Source organism: Gouania willdenowi, chromosome 10 (genome assembly GCF_900634775.1).
Source record: "Gouania willdenowi chromosome 10, fGouWil2.1, whole genome shotgun sequence".
NCBI classification, from domain to species: domain Eukaryota; kingdom Metazoa; phylum Chordata; class Actinopteri; order Blenniiformes; family Gobiesocidae; genus Gouania; species Gouania willdenowi.
The window spans coordinates 29750798-29768992 of record NC_041053.1 but is presented as its reverse complement, the minus strand read 5'-3'; the positions used below and the strand labels follow the sequence as shown (position 1 = coordinate 29768992).

Here is an 18195-nt window from a genome sequence, read left to right as displayed (position 1 = left end):
CAATACATCTTGTGACATTTAAATAATGCAATATCTTGTCCCACCTTTAATATTCAGTCTTAACCCATTATTCCTCAAAGAACTAGCAGTTAGCCAATGGTTAGTTTTTATTGAATTCAGTTGGTCGATAGTTTGTGGATGCTTCATAAACACATCTAAGCAACTAAGAGGACTTGTTATATCAGATTACAGACGTATAACCTACATCCAAAGATCTCATTGTGGAAAACTTAGTTGGTATTATTCAGTGTATTCTATCCATTTACAACCAGTTCCTCATAATCAGGCCATAGCAGGTCAATAAGGAGGTTGGTATTAAATTTCCAGTTAGGTACTAATCATGGGTTCTTAACCTTGGGATTGCGAGACACTGGGAGAAAGTCAGCAGATGCCTTTAAGAAACAAGAATATTTTTTGAACCATTTGAGCCCATTTTTGATTATTTATAGCCTTTTTCTACAACTACACCACATCTGCTATATTTTAACCTTTTTTCTTGCCACAATATTGCTTCTTTTAATGTATTTTAGCGATATTACTCTCATTTCTGTCACTTCATCAAATGTCAATGACTTTTATGCAATTTTTTGGCATTTATAAACCCTTTCCACCACTTTACCCACCTAATGTTGCATTTGGGTCTTATTATCCTCTTGTCACCATATTTCATGCTATTTTTTTTGCCAATTTAACCACATTCACGTGGTCATGCTCATTATTGACCAGTTTAAATGAACTATTCCTTCTTTTTTTAAATTACATTACCTTTTTTTTTTTAATCACTTTTTCGTGTCTTTTTTTGTCCACTAATTTGCAAATTTTAACCAATTTCTGTGGTTTTTAAAATCCCATTTCACACACCTTTTCCAACATTTTTAGTCACTTTTAACCCATTTGATTTCTGCTGGGGTCCTCGGGTCTCTGGCACCATTATTTTGGGGGTTGAGAACCACTGCTGTAAATGATGAACAAACAACCTAATTCCAAGTTTCACAATCATGCTTTATTCTTGTTGATTTCTTATAAAAGAACCTAGTTGTAGAACCAGGCTCTCTCTGGATACCCCACAACTCTTCAGACTCTCAGCCATGCTGGATTCCATTTTCTTTAAAAACCCTGTCCCTTCATCTTAAATCTTTATCAGTTTAGGACCTCAAACCAAAGAAAATTCATTGATTGTCAACACAAAAATCTATTGTAGCACCAGTACAATAAAACTGTACTTGAGCTGTTTTTCAAATACTGTTTTTGAACGACGGAGGAGAGTCTCAGAATAAAGGGATCCTATTCAGTACATTTCAGAATGAAGCACCAACCATTGAAATCAATTTGTCTTAGATAAGGTCATCCGTTACACAAGAGGTCAAATATATTAAAGACTATTAAATTAAGCACAACAAACAGTGGAAATAAAACACTGCAACACAAAAGCACTCCATGGTCTTGAAAACACCGCACAGGGGGGTGGTGGGGGGAGGGGGGGCGGGGGACGGTCGGTTCGTGGCATCTCGTCTCCAACAAACTCCGGAGACAATATGAGCTTTTTCCTCAGAGAGATCCACAGGATTCTGAGTGAGTTCAGGAAAACGTTACTATCTGTTCAAGTCTGTAAACAAGTTTAGTCTGAAGTTTGATACGGAGGCACTGAGCGCTAACGTGGATGAAAAATTACACATCAGCGCCGTTCAGTGATGATGTGAAAATTAACGAGAGGAGGGAATAAATGCGGAGCTCTGAGCAGGTGATAGTGTGTAGATAATATGTGCCATGTTCCTTTCTCTGCAGGCCTTCAGAGGGCGTCCATCATTTCAGCGTTTTAATTTTTACTCAAGAATTCACCAAGATAAAAGCCTCGGATTATCCAACGTCCAAAAATAATCGCTCTCCCTTGGGAACAAAAATGTCCAAAATATCGGTCGTATCTTGCCACAGGAGTACATTTATACAACCAAATGTGTTCACCGAGATGGCAAGATATACATATTCACTACAATGTACAGACGTACTTAAAAAAAAAAAAAGTTTGTTCAATAGTTCTCCTGTATTCAAATATATCTATAGATTGTAACCTGAAAGCTGCTCTCCAGCACTCGTTTCTCCTGTGTGCAGGTCCTTGAGATCACACCCACCAGAGGCCAAAAATCAAAGGTCAGCAGCCGAGTGGGGGGTGGGGGGGGGGGAATCCACAACCTTTACAGCAGCGAACTGTAGGAAAATGTGCAACAATGTGTCTGTGTGGGGGGGGGAGAGACTGCAGTGCAGGGGCGCTATCGACTGCGAGGCTTCCCAGTGTTCGTCAGCATCTCCTCTTCTTCTTCCTCCTCGTGTAAAATTTGAATGGAGGATCCCAGAAGTCTTTGGAGCTCTGGTACACAATGCACCAGCTCAACTAGTCCCCCTTCTTCCTCCTCCTCCTCGTCTTCCTCCTTTAGAGCGGCGCTCACCTGGCTGACGGACACTTGCGTCCGCAGCTCGGCCTGCGACAAACTCACCACCTCCAAGTGTGGGTAGCGAGCTCTGAAGATGCGCGAGGACATTTTTAAACGCTTCAGGACGTCAGTCAAAAGGAACCAGTTGCAAAAGCTGCAAGAGAAAAATTATTCAAACATTGGAGGAGAAGTAACATGAAACAATACATATATATATATATATATATATATCCAATACCTTCTGATAACTACGACAGCGCACACAGGGCCACATTAAAATACAATAAAAAAATCTGAGAACTACGAGATTAAAGTCAAAATATTTAGAGAATAAAATTATATCTTAATAACATTGTATTTTGAGATTAAAGTCGTAATATTTTAAGAATAAAGTTATAATTTTATGAGAATAAAGTAATATCTTAACATTATTTTATGAGATTAAAATCGTAATAATTTGAGAATAAAATATAAATTTCATGAGAATAGTCATATTTTAGCAACAATTTCAAGATTAAAATTGTAATATTTTGAAATTAAATATTAATATTATGACAATAAAGTAAAATCTTTAACATCGTAATTTTATGAGATTAAAGTCAAAATATTTTGAGAATAAAGATGTATTTTATTAACAATGCAATTTTCTGAGATAAAAGTTGTAATATTTCGAGAATAAAACCATATCTTTAAAACCTCGTAATGGTAAAACGCTCAGAATTCCCTGTTACAGTGAACGCAACTAACACTGATAGACCTGAAGTCGACCACTTCCATCCAGTTCCTCCTTCACAATAAAAGAGGCTATTTCTTCCAAATCAGTCTGGTTATTTCATCAGAACAAACACAAACATCCGTAAAGTGGCTTTAAAGTCCTTAAACTGATAATACCAGTGTGGTGATGATGGGCCAAAAGGCTCAGTATTTAACCATGTGTGAAACATAAAGACAAGTATAAATGCTCCACATTCTCCATCAGACAAGGTCCTGTTGGTGTTTAAATTACAGCTTTAATCTCGTAGTGCGCAATTTTGTTTTTATTTTAACGTGGCCCTTTCGTAAATAGCAGCTAATAAAGTGAACTCTATAATACCATCAAACATATCAAATACTGATGAACGGTTTGTTTAGCCAATGATTTTATACAAACTGAGCAGTGAGAATCATCTGCCTGACCTTCTTATAAACATCTCTATGATCTCTGTATCTGGACTCAGGGACAAACTGCAGACACAAATATCAGTCCACAAAAAAACAACGACATGTCTGACTTTTTTGATAACTGGGGCCACTGTGACAATACTGAGCCTCCAACAGAAGGTTATGTGATGACTACTGACACCACAAAGATGTTTCAGACGCATGTATTTACCACTGATTACCACGTCATCGTCTATAAAAGGGGTGTCAAACTCATCGTAGTTCGGGGCCAAATACGGACCAGTTTGAGCTTAACTGGGCCACAGATTTTGGGTGGGGAAAAAGAACATATTCAATATGTACTGTATGTTCCCTGATTTGCACTTCCACGTATAAATTAAATGATAAAGTATGTGAGTGCAGTATATCAGTCCCTGAAGGAACTGACCTTAAATATCCCTGATTTTGGGAATTTGGGGAAATTTCTAGGAATCATTTTAGGAAAATTTTGCCAGATTTTGGAAAAATTTAATTCTTTCAACAATTTGAGATTAAAAATGGCTGCTGTGATGTGATATACAGTAATGAGCTCTGTAAATATTGTGGATTTTATTAGATTTTTTTGTATTTGGAGGGGCTGATATATCTACAACTTAAGTTTGACACATAATGTGTTTGATCATTTGAAATACTTGGTATCTCTGTGTGACATTGGTTCTGTCTGTTATTGTGGTTGGTGTTAAGGTCACATTTCTTGGTTGTACTTGTTGAATTTGACAAATCTACTTCTCTCCAAGTTGTTTATTTTTTTAATTCTCTGACCCCATTTTTATATCACAAATGTCTGGTAACCCCCAAAACTTTTTTTTCCTAGAATTACTTCTTGATCATGTTTGTTATACTGTGTAACAAATACAAAGTAGCTAAGATTAGTGCACAAAGTGATTCACCAGCTCATATATTTTAATACTGTATTTATTTATTTTATTTTTCTCTTTCCACTGCATTTCATTTAAAATTTAAATGCATATTTCAGAAAGTGAAAGTATAAAATACAGTTGTTTAAGATTGTGTGTTTTCATTTGAAAAAGAATATTTAAAATATCAGTTACTAAACATTTCAGGTGACCCTACATGGTGTCACGACCCCAAGGTTGAAAAACACTGTCGGAAAAGCCTTAACATTGCATAGAAATTACCTTGAGATAAGCTCTGCTCTCAAACTAAATTATAAACACACTGGCTAAACTTTATTTTATTACATGATACATTTAAAAGAATTTGTAACAAACCAGGATTTACTTTAGTGTCCCTTCAAAATAAAGCCACTCAATAAATATTTTAGATAAAATTAGAAGTTAGATTCCACAGCTGGGTTGTTCACTACTCACCCTTGTGTCAATGACACCTGAACATGATAACAGGGTAGGAGCGGTTCTGAGGAGAACTCAAACAGGAGGCAGTCTTTGTCCGAGTCCTGCTCGTCCTTCCTCGGTGCGCTCTCTTCCTGCTCCTGGTTCTCATCAGACAGTAGGAAGTCCCAGCACGGCTCCTGCTGGTCCGTTTCTGTCAAGTGAAGTTTGGAAAAGTTACAAGCACGGCTTTGAAGGTGCTTCAAAGATAAAGAACTGGAATTGCTTCACATTTCTGAGTCGTGATAAAATGACGGATTTCAGCGCTGGAAGATTTTGCTGCATCTGTTTGTTATCTTTGGTGGAAAGATAAACCTTCATAGATTGAGACTTTCCCTCAGAAAGGACGAAAGTTTTCTGTGATCAGTGAAGAAGCTGATCCATACTTTCTTTGGTGTCAAACACAGCTCTAATCCTGTTCTCCCTCTGCTGGAGAACTGGCTCCCTGTGGCTGTTTACATCTCACAGCTAACGCTGCTCCACATCCCTGTAGTGATGCGTTAGAGCAGCCTACAAACTAGCTCCGTCTCCGTGGAGACCCTCACATTGATTTGGTCTCGAGAGTGATGATAAATGAGGTTTCATTTATTGACATACAGTAGACCAGTGTTTTTCAACCTTTATTGAGTCAAGTTACATCTTTTCATTGAAAAAAAAAACCCAAAACCTATCCTGCTTGTACCTGTTAGTTCTCTAGCTGCAGCATTCTGAATTAACTGGAGACTTTAATGAGTTACTGAGACATTCTGGACATTAAAAAAAAAAAAATCAAAGACACACTACCATCAAAAAACGTTAAAAAAATGAAGCATTGTAGCCTATATTAACTACACACACTCATTCTTATCAAAATGTCTTGAATGGGAATCACATAAACAAAGAAAAACATTTTTACGATCTTTTAAATTAAATTAACAATCTGGAGTCATTCTTATACAGTATGTTTTAAAAGGAATCAAATGAACAACAAAAATCTATTTTTTAAGTTTTGCAAATATTAATATGCAGTTTTTTTTATCAAAGTGTCTTGAATCCAAAAAAATAAGAAGCTTGATACACATCATGGGAAGATTAGAACTACAAATGAACATTCTGTTAAATATTGCTTTGTTTTATATGATGTATTTTTTCTGTTACATAATTTCATATTTATATATAATGTATGATATATAAATATATTACTATTGTTGTGTCTGTGCGCTTTGGGATGGGGAGGGGCTCACAGCAGCACAATGGCACATTTGCAGACAATAATTATTTTGTTTTCAAAAATGTTTTTTAGAACAATTAGGTGAAACTGAATAATTTCCCACGGCACACTCTTTGAAAAACTCTGCAGTAGACAGACAGACAGACAGGTGGTGTTGGTGGTGGGGGGTCTTACCAAACAATGAGCTGCTGTAGAAGTCCCAGGGTAAACTGGGATCCAGCTCTTTACGGCCCTCGAGGTCTGTGAAATATTCTGGAAAAGGAAAGAAGCAAATGTTAAAAGTCTATGTGGACAGGTCCTAACACTAAGTCAAGCTTTTGATGGCCTGACAGATATTTAGTGGCTGTTTGAAAGGACAACGCTGGATGTGAAGGACAGCGGTGGGTCGCAGCTCGTCTCTGTGATATAATCTACTTGGCAGCTGTGCACAGCTTCAGAATTTGACAAGAAAACAAGGCGTTGGAGTGACAAGAGTGTGTTTTATCTGCAATCGAGCTGTCGTCGCTTTGTGTGACACTGCCCTGACACCAAAGATACAGGGACAAAATATTAACTCAGGAGAAGAGAACTTTTAACACCCAAGCTAGATTTTAACAGCGGATCAGAAGCAAACATTTAAAATGTTCTCCAAAATAGGCAGAATCTAATTTATTGAAATAAATTCAAAGTTTAAAGTGACTAGAACAGTCATTACCTGTAAGGAAAGCCTTCATGCTGGAACTATGAGCCAGTTTGATTGGTGTGTGTCCAGAGTATGTTGCCAGAGTTGGATCGGCGCCATGATTTAACAGTAGCCAGACTATCGGGAGGTTATCACTAGCTACTGCATCATGCAGAGGTCTGTGGGAAAAGCAAACAAATACCACAGGAGGGTTAGAGGAAGACCACCACACAAGGAACAAGAGCTGAAACAATGTTGTCTTTTACTTCATTATAAGAGGTTGAAAACAGACATTCTTTCATTTTAATTAAACTAAAGGTCTCACCGTGTCCCGTCCTGAGCGCTACAGTTAACATCTGCACCGTGATTTAACAGCATCTGGACGATCTGAGTCCATCCTCTGGACGATGCCTCGTGCAGAGCCGTGTAACCGGCGTTGTCACGCCGATTTACTTCCCTGATGTCTTTTTCAAGGCAGTACTGGACGACTTCCTGTTGGACAAAAAATAAATTTAAAAAAAAATCATACTTGAAGCTTGTGTTTACGAAAGCTTTGTCCATTAACAGGTTCAATTCCTGTTGGATGTTGGGGTCAATTACAATTCTGTCTTAAATTAAAATTCCAATTATGATTTCCCTCTGAAAATCAATTACAATTACATTAGTAATTATCAAAGTTCAAATTCAATTACCCAAAATCACAGAGCTTGTAAGAAATAAGCCCATAAAACATAACCTTACATTTGTGTTAGCTATCTGTTAGCATTTCTTATGATGAAAGGTCGTTTGACCAATGTCTTAAATGTAAAACTGTAAACTGTAAAATATAAAAAAATATTATCATCCAATTTGCTTTTCATCCCTTGGTTACATTATTAGGCTTCCTAATCAATGAAAATATTTGTATTCATATTTTTGCTGTGGTCGTCAGAGCCTATTTTCTGTCAGTATTGCCTTCGTTTTCAATTTTTTTGATCCTGAAGAAAACTGACAGGTAAACTTGATAAGAAACATATTTTAATAATTGTTAACTACATATGTAGCGCTATAACATAGTTCCACAGGTTTACGTTTCATTAAATTATAAATCACAGTTTTTACAGAATTCCCATGCCAATTACAATTACAAAGTCAATTATCTGAACTGAATTACATTTAAATTATGATTATAACAGCAACAAATCTTTTCAATTATAATTATAATTACGTCCTAATTGTAATTAATTGTCAGTTACGTGATTGCAATTTTAATTGACTACAACTTAGGGGTGTTTACCTGGTAACCTAATCGGGCGGCGCGCTGCAATAAAGTCTCCCCAGCATTTTTATTTACGATCAGCCGTCGTACTTCTGGGGGAACGGGCCTTTTAGGTGACGAGTCTGAACCACTGCTTCTTCCTGAGGAGCATTTACGATTGGATGGAGGCGACTGCAATCTTTTGGGGGAGGACGGCAGGCTGACGGATTTTTTGGCTGAGGCGCGATCATCATCCAAAGCGAGGGAAGCAGCACGTTTGCCCAAAGTGCTGCACTTAGTCTTGCTCTGTAATGGAGGAAAATTTATTAGTAACCTTGGAATTTTCTCGGGTGTAATGCCAAAACCGGATATGTGAGACACTTAAAGCAGACATTGATATATGTAGTTCTACCTCAGCACACAGGGGGGCACTGTAAGCTCAAATATTGATAATGCATGACTCCATTGAACACATTGTAAACTGGTTGGCATCATCATCCATTTACCTTGGGCTCATCACTATCACATAGATGTTTGCTTTTGAACTTCCTTTTTCCCGAAGGCTTGTCGTTGCACTCGTTCTCCTGGTAGCGGACGGTTCCGGAGCGTGTGAATGCAGGTCTCAGTGGAGGGGCCTCCAGCCTGGAGGCAGCAGGACTCAGACAGTCATCTGTCTGCAGATCTGTAATGATGGATAATTAGTAGTTATTCCACCAGAAATAAGGGAAAGAGGGTGAAACTCCCTCAACAGTCATCAGATTCAGTCGAATTCAGTCGCTCACCTCCCATTCAGTGTGGAATTCATTCAATGATAATGAAAAACAAAACCATTTTTAAATGCAAACTGACAAACACAAATGCTTTAAAGAGAATAACATCTTAATATTATTATTTAAAGACGATGCAAAACAAATGCAATAACAAAACATAGGCTTTTCTTCACTCTCAAACTGAAAGTAAATGCATAGGTTACATTAAAGCTCTAATACCTTTGGTTTCTTTTATTTAAAATCTATACATATTTTGTGACTTACAACATTTATTTCTACACATACAGTCCCCATGAGACAACAAGGTCTCATTTTCATGAGTTTTGAACAATACGTTAACACATTTATTTCGATGTTGAGCTTATGTATGTGCATAATAAAAGTACTGTTAGCTTGAACCAGACTGAAGCCATTTCAACCAACAAAGATTATTCAGGTCTAATCGACTGTTTTCATAGCATCTGCATGTTGCACCACACACAGCGTTGTGTTCAATGTCAAATTTTAAAACAGTCCAGGAAGCGGTTTCTTCCTCAGCTTGTTTGATTCCCCACGGGCTGAGTTACTCTGGGGTCTTAAAGGGTCCGCAGACCGGCAGTTGAGTACCCCTGGTGTGCTTCGTTTTCAGCTAATTGAAAAAAGTACCAAAATGAAACCTAGACACATCGTGGACGTGTAAACCGTACTCATAAAGACTGGGATCTTGAAATAAAAAAGATTGCCATCAAATAAAAGGAAAATAAAACTTCAAAAGGTTTCTGACATTTAGTGAATATTTAAAAAATAATATTTAAACAAAAAGCAACTACAAATTTGAGAAAATCAGTTACTTGTTGTTTTTTTCCCATTATTAATGAGGTCTAAATATGTGATCATGAATTCTTACTGCATGTTTTCACTCTTTATGGAGTAACTGCGTACCTGCTGGGATTCCTGCGTCCTCTCTTGGGGAGTCAGACTCTTCAGTGTGCTCTCCCTCTTCAAGCTTGTCTTTCTCAGTGACGTAATCACCACTTTGATACTTTCTGCTTCGACATCGCTGGCGTTTCTTAAGTCCAGGTCTGTCGTTTGTCACCTTGCCTTTGCCCTGAGTCCCCTGCTCCTGCCGGGGTTTCGATCGAGGCCTCCCCCTCCTCCGACGGGCAGGTTGGACGGGAGTCATAGGGGTAGATGATGGAGAAACTGGAGAAGGAGGGGAAGGTATTGGTGGAGGCGGTGGGGAAGGTGTTGCAAAGCCCCATAAATCCAGTCGAGCGTCATCTGCTCGTCGTCGTCCTCTCCTCAGTCGTGGGAAAGAGGTGTCGGTGGCCTCAGCCTCTTTGGGTGACACAACACATGCTGACGTCTGGAGACTCTGAGGACATCCTTTGTTTTCTGAAACTGATTGAAGCCCAACTGTTACTGTAATGCATCAAACATGATCACATCCTTTAAAAAATTACCATGTGACTCAAAATGACAGCCTACCATTAACTGTTAACTATGATCTAAACCGGGGTGCTGGGATCTGGTCCTCGAGGGCACCTATCCTGCATGTTTTGGCTGTCTCCCTATTCCAACACACTTGATTCTAATGGTTGTGTCATCACACAGCTTTACAGACAACCAGATAATGAGCTACCCTTTACAATCAGCTGTGTTAGACCAGGGTACCATCTTCTAAATACCAAAAAGCACTGCTGTGTGATGCCCAAAAAAAGAAAAACTACAGTTACAGTGAAGTAGTCTGATGTGTTTCTGGGATGGGAGGAGCTTATATTAGTCACGGAATTCAGATACCTTGGGGTCATTTCAGATTTGATCATTAACGTTTAAGAGGTGTCAAATATCATAAGAATTACTTATGACAGTTAAATTTGCTGGAATGTACCTACATTATATGATATTCTCACCCACTTCACAAACTGGACAAGTGAAGGAGCAACGACACTCAAATTTATAAAACTGCTTTTCAAAAAAGCTATAAAAGCATTCAATACAAAAAGCCGGACTCGTTTCATCATTGTAATATCCTTGAGAAACAATTTCTTAAGCTTTAAGAATTCTAAGTTTTTTTAACACACTTGTTCCATCCAATAAATCCTGAATGGCCTTAGCCTGCATCCTATGAGGGAATTTATTAAAAAGAAAATAGACGGGCCACTTCTACAGGGCACTGTGAAGTGCCATTAGGACGAACCACCTTTGGACAAAACATATAGTCAGTCAAGGGATTCACCAATTGGAACAGCCTTCCGATGACGAGAGTGCCTTCATCTTCTTCAGAACTCACCTGAAGAAATGCTTAATTAACACCATTGACCTTCTTCCTCCCTTCTTAACCATAGAACAATATCGCAGGGTGATTTTTACCCGATATAAAATTACTGGTCATCAGAATATTGTAGTTTTTAATGGGTATATAATAGCTAGTACTACTCTAATTTGTCATGTATGGTCATATTTTGTATATTTGGATTATATGTACTTTTTATTGGGCAAAATAATTAACCGATCCGTCATTGTCGTGATGAAACTTTCTGTAGATACTCACATTGCATTGTTTTATCCATCTCACTTACACCGAAGAGTTGTTTGCTTTACGTGACAGCTTTATTTCACTCACATTTGTGCAAGAAGGTAATAACCTATGCACGAACAGCAAAAATAACAATCAATTGCATCAAGTCAGACTTGAGAGATTTGCTAGTATATTAGTGAGAGTGTGCAGCTGCTCAGACGCCCCTCCCCCTTCCGGTCTAACCCTCCGTTTGGTGTTTACATTATAGCAGTTACTGCTCATTGTGAGCCATGTTGTGGACCCATCCGCTCACAAAAAAAGTTATATTCCTCTGTCTAAAGAACCAGATAGTTTGTGATATGGTCGGCTATTGGCCGTCAACAACTTCCGGGAACTATTTGAAACTTCTGGACACTCATCAGTTGTCGCAACTCTCTCTCTTAACGGCTCTGTGTTCGTTCAGCATGTACTGTATATCCAAGGTACGCATTAGGTTATATAGCACGTGGTGAAAATATCAGCGTTTATAATGCCGTGTTGATGGAGAAATATGCATGTTCCGCTTTGAGCACAGCCGCTGCGCACAGTCGTGAGACGGAGGAGGAAGTGGACTCCGTGACCTGTGATTTAAAGGAAGTTTGGGGTCATGGGAATCATTTTAAATAACCATGACATTTTTAACCTAAATAACTTTTAGCAGTACAAAAACATTTTTAATATTTTTTAAACCCAAACAAACTGCGACACAGAGACGTCATGAACAGATGAACCGGAAGTACCACGCTCAATATCGAGAGGGAGCCGTAGTCTTATTATTAAAATGAACGTTTTGCAACATCAAATTACTCCAAAGTAACAGATGCACACATTTGGGGTATGTGGAAGCCCACGCACGCAGAACTTCCTTGTTTTTATAGAGAGATGCTTTCATTTCAGAGGGCAATGACACAATAAACTGAATAATTTTCAGTAAAAAACTGGAAAAATGGTGGTGTTCTAAACCTTTTGACTGATAGTGTATATTTGTACAATGTGTGTAATTAATGCTGTTTGTGATTTTATTGCAAAATCCGGCACATTTACTTCACTGTATTATCTCCCTTTCAAATGAAATGGGAATAAAATAAATATGCAGCAACCCTAATCTAATCACTAAATAAAAAGGCTTTTGGTCTTAAAAAAAAAAAAAAAAAAAGACATAAAAAAGCTTGCACAGTCTTGTTAGAAAGAAGGTGGTACCTGATGATTGCTTTGCCTTTTTGGGACTTGTGTTGATTCTTGAAGCTTCTTTATTCAGATCAGGTTTCCCTGCTGACAAACTTTGCTCCAGTAGAGTTGCACATCTTTTCTTCTGTTAAAATTCACAGTAAAGGAAACAGATATTTTATCAAGTATTAAAATGTTTTGTATTTTTTTTTTTAAATAATAATACCTTTTTATTGGGGGAAACTTCATCTGGACTGTTTTCAGTTTCTAGTTTTTTCTTCCCAGGAAACTTCTTTTTCAGGTCTGTTGGAGACTTCTCCTTCACTGGTTTCTTGGGACTGGTTTTCTGTTTAATAGCAGGAGACTTTCCTTTAACAGGAGGTTCTTCATTGGTTCCATTTGTTTGCTTCTGAAACATGTCGCCTTCCCCTGCAGGATGACCTGTAAGAATAGAGGCAACCATGCCCTCTAATTTTTCACCAGGAGGACTGTCTGAAGTTTTATCTTCTTCCTGTGCCTCCCCCTCTAAAACCTGGGCTAGTTTACTCTCCATCCTCCTCCCATTCGCTGGTGCATTGCTGCCTAAGATATGAGACTGTCCCCCTGGCTTTAATGGGCCTTTCTTTGCCTGTAAGCCAGTATACTCCGGCTGACTGATACTGTTCTTTATTGGTTCGGTGGAGTTCACCCACTCATGTCTTTTCATAGCATTAGTCAAATCCCCTTTAGGTGACAGACCAGGTCTTTTTTTAACAGACCAGTATTGTGGGTAATCTAGAGCAGGGGTGTATTTAGTTTGAATGTCTTCGCTCCCATCAGCCTTTTTTGAGGTAACCGATGAAACTTGAGTTTTACCATCGCTGGTCATTGTCTCAAAAACTTCCTTCTTTGCAATGGAAGCAAGGTTTGAAAGAGGAGACTTTGCCCTGTCCCACTGGTCCTCCTCTGTTTTGGATGGGCTGTACTGGGCACCTTGATATTTACATCCTTCTGTAACTGGGGATCCCTTCAGCTTTGGAGATGCTTGTGTGGGTTTCCTTTGCAGAGCTGGGGCCTGGTGTGGGAGATGAGGTGGGTGATGCCAAGGTGGACTGACAGCAGTTTTTGAGTATGGCACCATTGCTTTGCCAGGTCCAGAGTTAGGGTGAATCTGAGCATTGTTGGAGCCCAATAGGGCTGACGATAGAGCTCCTTTACGACAGTTGTTAGTTATTGCTATGCTGGTGTTTCTGTCCTTAACATTGGGAGCATGGGGTTTACTCTTCATCAGACAGGATGGCTTTTTTCCTCCAGAAGAATGATGCTCTCCCTGGTCAATTATGGATATGAACTCCTGTTTGGCAAAACTCTGGAATTCTTCTGAAAAAGTCTCTTTTCCGTCCTTGCCCCTCAGAGTAGAAGCTAGTATCGGACTTGCTACACCCACATAGGTACCAGGAATGTTCTTGACAGATTCCTGTGATATTCCCTTAGCCCAGGTCGGTTTGGGCTCTACAATCTGGTGATTATGAAGCCTGTGCAGTTGCTTTTGATGAGACCCATTTCTCTGGGTGTTGGGTAAGATTGGGTATTGCAAAGCAGAGCTATTCTTCTTGCAATTAAAATAATCTCTCTGATTAGACTCATTGTGGTGAGGCTCCATCTTAGTCACTGGAAGGTCGTTGAGGCATTTTGGGCGTTTCGATTTAGCTGATAGATCAAGAGGTAGATCCCTTGGTTCAATGGAGCAAGTTGTATGATCCTCAGCAGCAGAGGGAGGGGGTGTTTTAACAGAGCCCAGGACTGCCTTGTTTGTGCTGTTGCCCTTCTCCACATGGTTTACCAGTCTGTTCTGAGAAGCAATGTTGGCTAGGGCAGAACCACAGCAAATGGCAGCGGTGGGAGACATGGTGTAGTTGGTTGGCAATCCTGCAGTTAATGATGGGTGCTGCAATGGTAGAGCGATAGCTGGGGAGGCTACCACGGATGCTAACAATTTATGCTCTTCTAGCGATTTGTCATTCCTGCTTGATGAGTGGCTGGATTTGAATTTTGTGGTCGATGTACCTGCTTTTTTCTCCACTGTCCGACCCACAGACAGTGGATAGGGATAGGTCCGTATGAGAGGGGCACCTCCCACACCTGAGCTTTGGGGCTTAATGTCTTTCTGAAACTGACTGGCTGAAGCTTCCCTCAATGCTGCAATCTGGGTCAGTGCTGGTGGAAGAGTGATTTTACATAGTGGAGAAGAAAAATTGGTGGAAGGAAGAAAGGCAACAGGCGAAACTGGATTAAACATGGTGGCACACTGGAACCCAGCTGTTACACCTTGCACGGGTTGCATTTGTGAATGTGTCTTCTTATTGGACATCACATTACTGTGACAGGGGTTGATTGAGTCCTCCCGATTGACTTTCAAACCCGCGGACCACTGGGGAGGGTGGAAGACTCCAGTGCTGTCTGCTTTAGGTTTAGGAGCTTCGTTCCGTTTGTCTGTTTTCTCTGAGCTGCTGAAGATTGAGCCAGACATGGGTGCATTATTGGACTGTTGAGATGGAGAGAGTTCAGTACTGTGGTTACAATTGCCAGACTCCAGGCAAGCTTTCACTGTCTTGCAGTCTTTAGTTGTAGTGGTTTTGTTTTGCTGACTGAGGGTAACATCTCCTCGAAACTCAGGGGGTAGCGTCTGGGGGGGATTTCCCACCATGCTAGTCGGCAGTTTATTTGGAGCACTGATCTCTCTGCTCACCGTGCTGCCATCCCCTACATTCATTAGTGTGGGATCCACCTAAGAAATAATAAAAGGTACATGAGACCCATGTTAATTAGAGAAGAAAACAGAATGATTTAATAAAGCAATCTGACTGCATTGAAACACTTACCTGCATAGGTGTTTCTTTAGCACAACATGTCTTGAAGAGTAGCTGCGTCAGTCAAATGGGAACATGCATTAAAGAGATCTGCTGCAGAAAATAGAAGAACAAAAAAAAATTCATGTTATAGTCATTATTATATAGCCATTTTTAAATTCAACATGTTAGTTTAAACCTTGATAACAGGCAACATCAGTGGAAAGTGAGAGAAACAATGCAAGTACAGTTTGAAAGTTGGCTGCAGTCAAAAAATTAATTAATTAATATTAAGCAAAAATAGAAGATACAATTAGAAGAAATTATTTTGATTTTTAAAAAAAAGTTGGAGGTTGGAAATTGATTTTGTGTCAATAATTGACTACACGTGGATATCTCATCTCAATGCTATTTCTCTGTAATCCGTAAATGTGTCCATTATTTGCAGTGTCTACATTACTTTTTGGATTTTTAATTGCCCAGTCATCAACGGTTCCACTAGTATCAAAGCATGAAGCTCTTAACACACTTATCAAATTTGCTGGAAAAATCTGCCTGACAGGAATTTATGTGGATTTTGATGTTTTCTATTCACGGTTAAGTGTAAAAAGTTGACTTTACTTAAGAATATACAGACTCAATGTCCAAAAAACCTAATCTATGTAGACTAGATCAATTAGATAGTGATTAACTTGTAAGTTAATCAATATCTAAATGACCTAAGTCAACATAATGCAACATTTTATTATTTACAGTGTTCTATATATTGTAAATACGGCTCTGTAAAACATATATGTCCTCATATCAACATTACTCACAAATGTAATCTGAAGTTAAACCTATCCATTCTTGTGATAAAACATATTCCATGTGGACATAAAGATGAATGTTTTATGAATCGCAGGCCACACTGTCAGATTTCTGCACTCATGCTTCCACAGTTACTAGATTATAAATTAAAATCAATAACTGCATAAATTAAAATCAAAAGCATTATAAAACTTTTGTTTAAATGTACTTAAAAGTACTTTTTTAGGAGAGGATTGCAGCTCTGTGCCAGGAAATTAAAATAGGATAAAGTTATTTACTGTTAAAGAGCATTTGCTTTAAACATTGGCTTTTAACTTTTTGTTTTACAATAGACTTTTTTTGCAACTAATAAATATTGAAGAAGGAAAAACAAACAACAGGACAGACAGAAAACTAATTGTTTAGAAATGTAAAAATGTACACTATAGCTGTTTATAAGATGGTAATAACTACAACAGCTTTAGAAAGATTAAGGTACACCAACTGAGAAGTAAAGTCACTCCTTCACAAAAACATCATCTGAAACCCTATTAAAGTGGATAGAGCGGCAAGAAATTACTGCATTATATTTGTTTAGTAGGCTTTATGACTGGAAATAAAAACATCACTTTGTGTTATCAGATAATCATTATCTGTAAAATAAACAAAAAGTGCTGCGAGACATTTTTTTTTTTTTGATTGATTTGCCACACAACATCAACCTAGAGCTCAGCCTTTAACGTTGTCAAATGATTATTAGTTTGCTTGTAACTCTTATGTTTGTAATGTATATCGGGGACTAGGGCTGGGCGATATGGACCAAAACCTCTTAATCGATATTTTTTCCTCGGAATGGCAATATTTATACAATATAAATCTTGAACATTTTAATTCAAATGAAGTTTGACCAGAAGGGTTTAAATTGTAAGTTGGCTGTTGCAAAATTCCACACAGGCACATTTACTAACAAACAGCTGCACAATATGTGCCACCTTTGGTTTACTGTCCTGTAAGGGACAGCACATGTGAGTGAGTTCTGTTGTGTGGCTTGTTTAGGGGAAGGTCTTAGTTAGGACGAACTCAGTAATCCATCTAACTGAGCTTTTCATGCTGTTCTGAGTAGTAGTAAAAGCAGCGACTCCTAAAATGAGTATTTTAATACAAAATAAGATATTATATATATAGGCAACATTGTAATTTTCTAAATCGCCCAGCCTACTGGGGACTATTATAAAATTTGTATGTTTTTTTTTTTTCTTCTTTTATACATATTATATACATATAATAACTGAAAGCAATGGCAATTTTCTGCAACTAAATAATAAGACTGAGCAGGGGATGACATCTGTATTTATGGGGGTATGAAGCACAACAAAGAAGCATTATTTATTTTTATTTTATTTTTTTTTTTAAAAATACACACGCACAGTGTCTTCGCAGGACTGATACGGGCTGGGGGGGAGGGGGGATGGGGAGGGGGTCCTGGGACTGCTCATTAGGAAGTGTCTCTCTAGGGTTGGGGTCCGCACACATTGCTGCAAAAAGAGTTGCTTATACATAGTGTGTGTTTGGGCTGCGATCGCAGCATCTGCTCTCATGTAGGCCAGTGCATGTGCGCGCACACGCAGTCTGCGACACAGTCATGCCCGGAAAAACCTGAGAGCGCACACACACACACACACACATACACACGCACGCACGCACACAGGTTTACTGTCCAGCCCACGGCACAAAGACACACATCCCAATGTCACATGGGAAAAAGTGCACAATGACACCCTCTGTGGGGGGTTTTTGTTTTGTTTTGTTTTTAGTGGGAATGGGACGAAACAACCCGTTTCCTCCGTCCTGAAATAAACATCAGCGGGAGAAACTCTGGAGAGCTCCTGGTTTCTGTTTGACTGGAGATGACGAACAATCACCATAATGAGAAAGAGAGGGTGATCCAACACGGACTCACACCGAGTAGACACACATGAAACAGACCCGAATGCACAGATGATGGTGTGTTTT

The 18195-nt window shown here is 38.8% G+C and overlaps 1 protein-coding gene across 11 annotated transcripts in view; it reads right to left on the bottom strand.

The window, feature by feature from the left end:
- Positions 1–807: 807 nt before the first annotated feature.
- The window catches only part of bcorl1 (BCL6 corepressor-like 1), a 30117-nt gene continuing 12729 nt past the window's right edge, over positions 808–18195 (bottom strand). For 6 of the 11 annotated variants that reach the window (XM_028460132.1, XM_028460129.1, XM_028460136.1 and 3 more), the window contains exons 2-12: positions 15427–15507; positions 12792–15332; positions 12599–12710; positions 9781–10239; positions 8596–8771; positions 8129–8395; positions 7178–7344; positions 6886–7031; positions 6366–6443; positions 4961–5135; positions 808–2583 (exon numbers count right to left, since the gene is read on the bottom strand). In XM_028460132.1, coding sequence (XP_028315933.1) covers positions 2268–2583; positions 4961–5135; positions 6366–6443; positions 6886–7031; positions 7178–7344; positions 8129–8395; positions 8596–8771; positions 9781–10239; positions 12599–12710; positions 12792–15332; positions 15427–15432 — 4443 coding nt within the window. In that variant the 5' untranslated portion in view covers positions 15433–15507 and the 3' untranslated portion in view covers positions 808–2267. The other 5 variants (XM_028460133.1, XM_028460137.1, XM_028460131.1 and 2 more) reach the window with 3 other exon arrangements.